The following is a 10,428-nucleotide window of genomic DNA, read 5'->3' as shown; positions in this document are numbered from 1 at the left end:
TCAAGATGTGGAAAGGTATACTAGATCCAGTCAATCTATGATTAATGAGGGCAGATGCATATAGGATAAACGTCGCTGCAGATGTTGAATTATGATATTGAATAAAGTGGGCCGTACTACAGCAGAGGCTCCGGCCGCTGCGGAGGGTATGGAGCAACGACCCCCTCTGCTAATAATAAATATATTACACCACCCTTTCTAAATTACCTAATTATCGACTCGTGTGTCTTCGCCCCAACCTCCGACGACAAGTCTGCAAGTTTGAAGCTCGAAGCCTTGAAGTGCTTTCAAAGGTCCTCTCGCTCCCCCATAATTCTCAAGTGCATTCGAGAAATTGCGCAGAATGCCTACTGCAGTCAACGGTATAGCTACCAAATCCAATGCCAACGGAAAGGCCATTAAATCCAAAAACCAGCTTCGGCGAGCAAAGGCGAAAGAAAAGAAAGTCCTTGCCACTCAAACGACACCTGTGCGTTTCACATCTTAGTCTGAATTCGAAACAGTTCATTTATGGAATTGAATTGTGGCTGTAGGAGCTTAATGGGAACTCTGAAACGGTGAAACAAGAGGAGGATGGGCCATTTGGCAATGTCGAGTACGTGATTGAGCAGCTGGATGTCAAAGATCCAGCTCTTGTGGCCTTCTCCGACATTTTTGCACGTTTCCAGGCTCCTCAGGACTATGCAGAGGTGCGTCACGTAATGTCCACCCACTCCCTCCCTTAGTTCACGCAATATCTAGGCAAAGGATTCGGAACCCACAAAAGGGGAGGTTATCTACTCAGACGATGGTATGGAATCAGACGCCGGTTCAGACGCAGAGGAGAAGAAACCTCTTTCGAAAAAGAAACAACGCAAGATGGCCCGTTTGACGATTGCAGAGCTTAAGCAACTGGTGGCGAAACCCGAGGCAGTCGAATGGACAGATCCTTCAGCCGCTGACCCAAGATTACTGCTCCATCTCAAGAGTTACCGCAATACCGCTCCTGTTCCTGCGCACTGGAGTGCAAAACGAGATTACCTGCAAGGAAAGCGCGGTATCGAGAAGCCGCCTTTCCAGCTCCCTTCGTATATAGCAGATACGGGTATCGCAACAATGAGAGACGCAGTTAAAGAGAAGGAGGCTAACATGTCGTTAAAGGCCAAAACTCGTGAGCGGGTGCAGCCAAAGATGGGCAAGGTCGACATCGACTATCAAAAGCTGCACGATGCCTTCTTCAAGTTTGCAACAAAGCCAGTGGTTACTGGCTTTGGTGAGATGTAAAATGTTAATCCTTTTCATTCCACTCTCGCTTATTCATTTGCTTGTTAGGTACTATGAGGGGAAGGAGTTTGAAACGTCGTTGAAAGAGAAACGACCAGGAGATTTGTCGCCAGAGCTTGTTGAAGCGCTATCGATTCCGCCACTTGCACCACCACCTTGGCTAATTAGCATGCAAAGATTTGGACCTCCTCCGAGCTACCCGACTTTACGGATTCCTGGTCTCAATTCGCCCATACCTGAGGGGTGAGTGTGGCGCATTTCGATGAGCCCGAAGTCATTGATCACATCTTAAGCGCTCAATGGGGTTTCCATCCCGGTGGATGGGGTAAGCCACCGTTGGATGAGTATAATCGCCCTTTGTACGGCGATGTGTTTGGTGTGTTGCCGAAAGTCACCGATACGAACGTACGTGAGGGAGTTTTCTTCGAATGCCTTTCTCTTACACTATTCTTCACAGATTGGTGAACCAATTGACAAGAATACATGGGGAGAGCTAGAGCCGGAGGAAGGCAAGTTTATATATATCATTCTTATTGTCGCAAATGCTGAGAAAACCTGCAGAGGAGGAGGAAGAGGAAGAAGAAGAAACGGAAGAGGAGGACGAGGAAGAAACTACTGAAGGAGCACCAGTCGACGGCCTTCAGACGCCTTCCGGTCTGGAAACGCCATCCGGCATGGCCAGCGTTGTCTCCACTGTCGCTGGGGGACTCGAAACACCCGACTTCTTGGAGCTGCGGAAGACGTCGTCTAGGCATCCATCATCAGACACCTCAGAAAGCGGACCACGGTCACTGTATCAGGTTGTACCGGAGAAACAGACCTCCGTGCGCGGGCTCATGGGTAGTGAGCGTGGGTATGACGTCAGTCAAGTCACCAATCCGCAAAACCTTCCCGTGCTTGGGGAGGAGCGAGGAACGAAAGTACGTCAAAATGGTCTTTCAGATATTCCAATAAAGATATTGATCACTGTTACAGCGCAAGGCGAATGGTGTCGACATTTCTATTGACGCAGGCGAGATGGAAGGCATGACGGAGGATGAGCTACGGCGAAAGTACGAGCAACATTCACGAGGTTCGGCGGGAGTAGCGGGATCAAAAGAAGACTTCTCAGATATGGTAGCGAAGGAAATGGCGAAGAAGAAACAAAAGATGGATCGCGAGCGGGACTCAAAGAAGGGCAAGGAATTCAAGTTTTGATCTGGCCTCCAGCGTCTGCGCTATTCCTTGTACATTTGTTGTTTTCCTGCAGGCTTGTAGTATCCGTTTATCATTATATCTCTTTGTCTCATCTTTATGAAGTTACTGATTTAAGTTATGAGTGGTGCCTAGGCATTGATATTTGATGGAAATGATGATCCGACGCCATAGGTTTAGTAATGTCAAGGTTGTGTGAAGAGTAGGCTGTGCATTTCGGCGCCTAGGTAGTTGTCAGCTCTGATAAATCTGCTTGCAGTTAAACAGTGATTCAAGCTAGGCACGCGGCGCCTCCCCTTCCACTCGTTTCTCTCTCTTGTGTCGGATATCATATTCTTCGAGGAATGTCGCAAGTGAAGATGTTAGTCCTCCGATTCCTACTAGTGCCGCCACTCAACAACTACTTTCAGTGCGCTTCAGCCACCCCCAAACGTTGATTTTGTCGTCGGTCAGTGCAAAAACTGTCATGCTTGACCCTTTTTTACGACACAATACTCCTAGGCTATCCTGGGATACCACCCGCTGCGAAAGATCGACCTCAAGCAGCAGTCAAAGGTGTACGTGCTCGCTCTACATAACAAATGAGTTGGCTTTTTATATCTGTCAGGCCGTCGAGGTGCGCGTGGGGCCTCAGGGCGTCAAAGCAAAATGGGTCCGTGTCGAGCTCAAGAAGATCGAAACACTCCCTGGCGGTGGCCAGACGAACTCTTACTTTGACTTTGTTGGCTCGAGTCCGATAAATCTATGGCAGTCGAGCGAAGAATACGGGTTATTGCAGTCAGTGAGTGGTGTATCCATCCCTGTGTAAACATGTCGGGCGCTGAGAGCTAGCGATAGCGAGACCTGCCATTCCATATTCGTATACCTGAGTCCATTCCGCCAAGCATTGCCCTTGAAAGAGGCGGTGAGTGGCTGCGCAAACACAATGTTTGTTATCTGATGGTGTCTCTTTGTATAGCTGGTATCCGCTATGAGTTAGTCGCGACTGTTTGTACTCTTGGGAAGAAGTGGGTCTTCCAAATTAGATCTTGAGTCGCGTGGGTTGACTTGCTATCTGCAGAGGTTTCTTCCGTCGCCGTAAAACTGTTGTAACATCACAAGCCACCACTATCATTATTGACAAGCACGAACTCCACTCAACGTGGCCTGTATACGCACAAGCAGAATCACGCAGCGTCAACCAAGAGGGTGTACATCTCACAGTAGAACGCCAACGAACATGCTTTGGACCAGGCGACCGCGTGTCTGTCATGGCTATCCTCAAATCCGACTCAGTGCATCCAGTTATTGTCCGTGGATTCGAGTTTTCTCTCAAGGAAACAACCATATTTCGTGCTAGTACTCAGTCTGGCCAGACTGGCAAGCGTAATGGTCCCCAAGTCAAAACTGGGCTGGTTGGCGAGCAAAAGGTGCCCCTCAATGTCACGTTGTTTGGTGGCACGCAGCACAAGGCGGAACTTGGATGTTTGATCCCAAACACACATACTACTACCACGCTTAACGCTGCAAGGCACATTGACATAACATATACAATCTTAGTCAAGGCGTGGTTTGGTTCGATGCAGGCAGTTTTCATAGAGCTGCCTGTTATTGTCTCGAACTGGCCAAGGTAAGGACTTCAGTCAATATTCTATAATATATACCTAACTGAGATACAGGAGCGTGTCCGAGGAAGCCGTTAGGTACGCAATCCTCGCTGTTACGACTGATCTATACTAAAAACCTCTCAGGCGTATCGGTGTCGCCCCAAGCCTTTGCATGACCCCATCAAGCACTGCATCCACGGCCCTGGCTCGCCCTCTCACCGCCAACTCACAGATTTCTGATTACAACTCCTCCGCTCAAGGGCATGGGCGCACAGCCCTGACACCTCCTGTCTCATCCATCAAGTACAATACTACCCCCAACGCACACAATGGTGATCTCCAGTACGACGATCTTGAAGTGGATGAGATCGGCGCTCTTCAGAGTCACCAGTCGCGTGTGCCAGGCACAATAGACCACCCAGGCTACAGCTCATCAGCGCAAATTCCCATGGGTAGCATTCAGGAGGACAGCGCTCTCGTCGTGCGCCCTGTCGGTGGCTCGGGCCGTAGACGACGTGGTTCGGCTGCTGCAGGGACGCAAAACCGTCTCACAATCACTAATATCAGCGATCGGGATGCAGAAGTACGGGAGGCTGTGGAACAAGCACAGTTAGCTGCCAGACAACAACAGCCGACGACGCCGTCGATAAGGGGTCAACGTTCGTGGCTCTCCGCCGAGGAAGAAAAGAGGAAGCTGTATGAGAGTGCAAGGGCTAAGGTTGAGCAGGTCCAAGGTAGTGCTGTCATGGCCCCACAATCCAGTGAAACAGTGAGTAAATACTGGTTAACATTCCAATCTTCTCCGCTAACCTTCGTTGCAGTCCTCACAACAGAAAGGTTCTCCTTCGTCCCGTGCTGCCTGGCCAACTGCCGAAGAAGAGAAAATTCGTCTGTTCGACAAAGCCCAAGCCACTGCCAAACGTACTCAAGCACTTGGTGCCTCGAGCCACAGCCGAGAGAGTTCGGAAGCCAATGGCTCGCTTGGACTCTCGAAACCTTCTCGTAGCTTCAGTGCTCTGTCAGCAGGTGCCGCCCTTTACCAGCACGCGGTATCTTCCATGAATCAGAACCCCAACACAAGCCCCAATACCAGCGCGAATGTTAGCCCCGCGCCCTCACCACCTCCTTCGACTTCCCCCAAGATTGTTCCACACTACCCGTCCGCTGAGGAGGAGAAGGCTGCCTTAAAGCGATACCAAGAGGCCAAGCTCGCCGTCGATCGGAGCCAGAACACCCAGTATGCGACTCGCGAAGGAATCTCATCATCCTCGGCAGCACCCGTTGCTTACGATACCCTCTACCCCTCATCCAGTATTTCTCGGAGCATGTCCTACGGCGCACAGCCAAGTGGGTCTGATATGCCTCCGCCGTTTGACGGGCCGAACGGTCAGCCGCAATATCTGAATGAAAAGGAGAAGTTGAGGAGGCACCACGAGGCACAGGATGCGGCCGCCATGGCTGCACAAAGTCCTGCTGACATGTCGCCCTCATACACCGCTTCCCCATTGTACTCACCACCCGCCCAATCTTCTGCAACTAGCGCCCTGTCAGAGAAGGAAATCCTCCGGCGGAAGTTTGAGGAACAAGATGCTGTAGCACTCTCCCAGCAGCAGCCTCTGCCTCCCCCTCCACGGACCGTCAATGGCTCAAGCCTCCCGCCTCCCCCTGTTGCATCTGGTGTCAGTGTCTTCAGACCACTCACAGCAGCCGAAGAAAAGGCACAGCTACGTGCCAAATACGCCGCCGAGGAACAGCAGGCTAATGGCAATGTATCCGCATCTGCGTCAGGTTTCATCCCTCACCACCGTTCGCCATCGAGTACCGCTCTCTCGCCACCGCCTCCTCCACCGCTCATGCCACGTCCGCCAGCTGAGTATATCCAGGAGACTCAGGAGGAGGATGCTCGCGTGCGGTATTACGACAGCATAAGCATGGGAACTGATAATTCGCCCATGCGGGTCGGGTCTCCGACGGCGAAACCTGGGATACAGCTCGACATCCGCCCGTTCACACCATTCTGTGTTGGGCTGTATGACCCAAGTAGTCCTGCAGCACAGCGACCCCCACCGCCACCTCGCTTGCCGCCGCAGAATTGAGTTCTGCATTATGAATAACCATCTCAGCGATTTATTTCTTGCATTTTTACTACAAGCTGTTAATGAATTTTCCTCATTCTTACGGATTGTACCACTGACAAGTCGGTCAGTGTATTTCTGTCTATCGTTACATTTTTCGACATATTACAGCACTACATATAACGGTAACGTTATAATAACACGGAGTGGTAGCAGTATCATTATAGCTCTACAGTGTTTTGACATTCCTTACGCACATCATGTCGCCCATCCTGCTATTTATTCATCTTTTCCTTTTAGTCCTACTTCCTGCTGATGATGATGTCGATTCTGTTGGACCTGAGAGTGAATCAACATCCGGTATGTCTGATTTGCGTTTGCGGCCTCGCGTGGCGTTCGCACTTTGGGTTGTTTGCATCAAAGACGTGGCCATGTCCACGCCGCCATCTTGAGAAGCAACCCCGTCAAGGAATGCATGCATCTCTTCACTTGGCACTTTTTTGTCTACGCCTGCTCCACGCGCCGTTGACGAATCCAGCTTGTCTGCTAACCTCAAGCTCTCTATATCTGGATCTTCCTCACCCTGGCCCGTATGCCCAGCCGCATCATGCGCCAGATCCATCCCGTTAAGATATGAGCCAATGTCGAAAGAATCCTGCCCCGAACCTACCCCATAGGGGTCATCGAGATGCGGCTGTGCGCCGTCAGTAGCGTCAAAAGTCGACGGGTCAAAGCCAAGGCTCTGAATAAGGGAATGAATGTTTGTCTCTAGCGAGTCAACATCTGTGTTGATCTCGTGTGCTGTAGAGTAGGTCTTCTGCAGGTGATCATCATGTGCTTCGAAAGCTGCTAGCTCAGCACCACCATTTTGCGAGAGGAGAGCGTATGGACTAGAGTAGTCGGTCTGGAACGTGGGGGGGTCGTACGGCATTAGTTGTGCTGGATTGGCGTTTGTGTGCTGCTGGGGCAACTGGGCTTGCGGCTGCGGCTGGGGTTGTGGCTGGGCGGGGAAAGGCTGCTGCATAATGGATTGTGGTATGATTCCTTGCGTGTGTCCATCTCCTGGAAACGAGAACCCACCCCCGCCAAGAGCAGCTATCAGTTTCTGCATCTGCACAGGCGATGAGAGCACCTGGGATAGTGCAGCATGGATGAGGGCATCATTCTGTGGGGAAGGCGGAGGGGATGTTGTAGTCAGGGAGGTGAAAGCAGGTGCAGAGACTGAGTGGTGAATCGGCGCAGGGCGAGGGAGGGCGGTATTTGGCGAGGTGGGTAGAGCGGTATTTATATTTGATGGGTTTAGATGGATGTCATTGGCTGTAGTGGTGGCGCTGATTGGGGCGGTGTTGGAGCATGGCGTGGTATTTGCATCTGCTGAGGGAGTTGGGGCATCAGGAAGAGAGGGTTCGATGGATGCAAATCGGGGTGAAGCATTGCACGAAGGACCATACTCAGATGGGATAGCAGAAGGTGTGTCCAGAGATGCAAAAAAATCTGCAAAATCATGTAAACAGGGCGTCAATGCCGAGACATACATGTAAATGGAGGACGTACCCATCTCAGAAGACTTTGCACTATCTATGCTGGTCCTCTGTTGGTCCTCCATGATCTCAGTAATGTCGACACCCTTCTTTGCACCACTCCCTCCGCCACTGCGTCCATCGCCAATCATCAACCGCTGTGGTTTCCTCGCGACGATCTCACTCCCCTCACCACCACTGACAACCCCACCTCCACCTATATCATCCTTGCGTATTGGATTGTCTGCATGACCGAACACTCCAGCAAGGAATTTGAGGATACGGTTAATGGTGTCCTGGTGTTTCTTATGCCTCTCACGAGCAGCGATGGCTTCCTGCCAAAGATGTTGGTTGGAAGACTTGAGGTCGTTGAGGTCAGCAGAGATGGCGGCTTGGTGTCTTTTGATGGCTTGAATACCATTCACGATTGAGTTCATGTCCATTAATTGGCCAGGGGTCAAGGCGCCGGCAGACGCAGCTGCGCCCAGGTCTTTATTGGGAACTTCAGCGACGGCAGAAATGACGTCAGAGGTGGATGCGGTCTGCTTCTTTCGCTGGATAAGGCAGAGCATATCCGGTTGGCCACGGAGGAAATGGGGGTGCTCGAAGTTCCAGAATTCGGTATCAGAATCCGAGCGGAGTACACCTTGTTGGAGATGAGGGATTTTGTGAAAGCCGTACATGTTGAGTTGGCGGACAAATGAGGAGAAGTTCTTGTGTTTGAACCAGCGTCCTAGGACTTCGCTTGCGAAGCGCTCTTGGTCGAGGACTATGAGTGTGTCAAATTCGTTGAATATTGGATAGGGACAGACTGGCGCTAGGACGTACCAAAGAAGGAGTCACCGGTGTCAGACCATCGAATGAGATCATGGTCTGATGGATCATTAACCATCCTATAAAGCAAGATGGTTGTAGGATGTCAGGACTACAGCATCTGTGAGATTAGATTTGACGAAATACGCACTCGTATAATTTCTGGAGAAAGGCGGGCACAAGCTGACGTGCTGGTCTGTTCAGATGCGATGAGCTAGCTCTGGGAGCTACCGCCAGATGCATTTGTTGGTCTGTACTCATATTGTAGTCGATGCAAGAGACTAGAGTGTGACTTTGCTTTTGACAATCACAAAGAGCCAACACGTCAAAACATGAACCTTCTTCAAAGTACATACGTCACGCGCGCTTATATAAACTCCCTGCACAAAAACTACATACAAAAAACGTGTATATGTCAGCAATAATTAAAAACTATATGGCTCCTGTCGTCTGATGCACTTGGGCTGTGGTCTCTTCCATTCCCCTTTGTTTGGGTCTGGCCATAAGGAACCACTGTCCCATTGGGCTGCGCGGGTTGTTGGGAACCCAAAGGGCCAAGTAGGCAAGTAGCACATATCCTACACGAGGTCAGTCATTTCATAAACAAGTAACTCGATTTTGTTACCTCGAAACCACAGGCCGGTCGGCACTTCACCCACACGCTCCAATCCAACCAGGAGATTAACTGCGTCACATCCTCCTTCCATTCGCCTATGAGAGTATGTATGTGATCAACTTCGGGGTGTCGTTCCGGAGGATAAAAGGCGTCGACTCCAAAATTCATTCCGGAAGCCCACATCTTCGTGACGACGCGACATATTTCATGCGTAGTTTCCCGCACCGCCTGCAGGAGCAAACGTTCGGAGGGCGTCAATGTTGTTCCACGATACGCTATGGAGGCCGCGTGCGATGCAGCACATTCCCGAAAAACTGGCGCAGCCCACGAATTTGTTGCGTTGGCGGTGACGGAGGTATTGGGAGGCAGAGCTGCAAACACAGTGTAGGGCAAAAGCACGGTGCGCAGCTGTCTCTGAATTTGTTGTGCGTGGTCAAAGATCGACCCATCGTCCAACGACAGGTTCAAAAGGTGCTGTATGAACTCCAGGCGGCTGGCATATCGATCGACCACCACGCGCAAGACCGTTTTCCAGTCAATGCCGCTAGTGGTCGTGGGTGGTCGTGCTAACGCTTGAGCTAGCCTGTCTTGGACGCGCTCTATATCCTCCGGTGATATTCCCGCCACTCGGTGATCCCACCGGTCCAAGCCTACACGGCGCGGCACCAAGGAGGGAACAAGAGCGGTGTCATAGAAAGAGACAAGCCCAGAAAAATCAAGCATAATCCGGGTTTCTCCTGGATAATTTTCGCGCCATGAAGTAGAATGCAATAATTCAAAAACGTGATGCACTGATGTCCGAGAATAAATCGGACCTACGTCAAAACATGGACACAGTTACTCACTACTATCAGGGTCCTCTGGCAGATATGGCCGGTCGCTGCCGATACGAATGCTCTCGAGATTTAAGAATGAAACGACCTCCATGTGAGAGGTGAAGTTGCAGATCATGATTTCACTATGACCGTCGTCAATAAAAAATCACCAAGGGGCTACGTATGGATTCGCACAAATTCATTTCCATCCTATGATTCCCAAATCAGCATCAGGCATTCACGCGCACGCATCTCAGCATCCAACGAACCTCACAAAGCCGTTCACGCCATACTTCTGACCCCATTTACACAGGTCCTTTATGCGCTGCTCTTCATTCCACACCCACTCGGGTTTCATTTTCGACCATGCCACGAGATCTTGGGTATCCATAGTGCCCTCAGGGATTTTCGCAGCGCCGTTTCCGTCAAAATAGAGCACTTTCATCGGCCAAGTGACTGCAAGGGTGAGGTGCCAGCACCCTGTTTCGATTGGCCCTCGACAGAAAATTGTGGAGTGGTCTGGCTCTACAGACACCCAATCCAGGG

General features: G+C 50.9%; 4 protein-coding genes across 4 annotated transcripts; 2 read left to right on the top strand and 2 right to left on the bottom strand.

The window, feature by feature from the left end:
* The first annotated feature begins 209 nt into the window (after positions 1-209).
* HD556DRAFT_927563 (uncharacterized protein) lies at positions 210-2,647 on the top strand. Its single transcript, XM_041312052.1, has 8 exons — positions 210-469; positions 534-689; positions 742-1,259; positions 1,312-1,506; positions 1,557-1,668; positions 1,721-1,772; positions 1,825-2,183; positions 2,239-2,647. Exons 1-8 carry the CDS (start codon positions 344-346, stop codon positions 2,458-2,460), a joined length of 1,740 nt encoding a protein of 579 aa, XP_041155233.1. The 5' UTR covers positions 210-343; the 3' UTR covers positions 2,461-2,647.
* On the top strand, positions 2,632-6,270 carry HD556DRAFT_927545 (uncharacterized protein). The gene is made up of 10 exons (XM_041312051.1): positions 2,632-2,818; positions 2,868-2,905; positions 2,959-3,014; positions 3,065-3,238; positions 3,295-3,361; positions 3,416-3,464; positions 3,518-4,066; positions 4,116-4,139; positions 4,188-4,812; positions 4,865-6,270. Exons 1-10 carry the CDS (start codon positions 2,802-2,804, stop codon positions 6,137-6,139), a joined length of 2,874 nt encoding a protein of 957 aa, XP_041155232.1. The 5' UTR covers positions 2,632-2,801; the 3' UTR covers positions 6,140-6,270.
* Positions 6,271-6,401: 131 nt separating this feature from the next.
* On the bottom strand, positions 6,402-8,712 carry HD556DRAFT_1434236 (uncharacterized protein; the record flags this gene model as incomplete). Its single annotated transcript, XM_041305305.1, has 3 exons — positions 6,402-8,407; positions 8,467-8,531; positions 8,603-8,712. The coding sequence occupies 3 exons, from the start codon at positions 8,710-8,712 to the stop codon at positions 6,402-6,404; spliced, it is 2,181 nt and encodes a 726-aa protein (XP_041155231.1).
* Positions 8,713-8,959: 247 nt separating this feature from the next.
* On the bottom strand, positions 8,960-10,412 carry HD556DRAFT_927349 (uncharacterized protein). Its single transcript, XM_041312050.1, has 3 exons — positions 10,152-10,412; positions 9,913-10,025; positions 8,960-9,858 (listed from the first exon to the last, which is right to left on the bottom strand). Exons 1-3 carry the CDS (start codon positions 10,325-10,327, stop codon positions 9,044-9,046), a joined length of 1,104 nt encoding a protein of 367 aa, XP_041155230.1. The 5' UTR covers positions 10,328-10,412; the 3' UTR covers positions 8,960-9,043.
* Between the last annotated feature and the right edge of the window lie 16 nt (positions 10,413-10,428).

The sequence above is a fragment of the Suillus plorans genome (assembly GCF_016647745.1).
Source record: "Suillus plorans strain S12 chromosome Unknown HD556scaffold_73, whole genome shotgun sequence".
Taxonomy (NCBI): Eukaryota; Fungi; Basidiomycota; class Agaricomycetes; order Boletales; family Suillaceae; genus Suillus; species Suillus plorans.
This window is presented reverse-complemented; position numbering and strand designations above follow the sequence as displayed.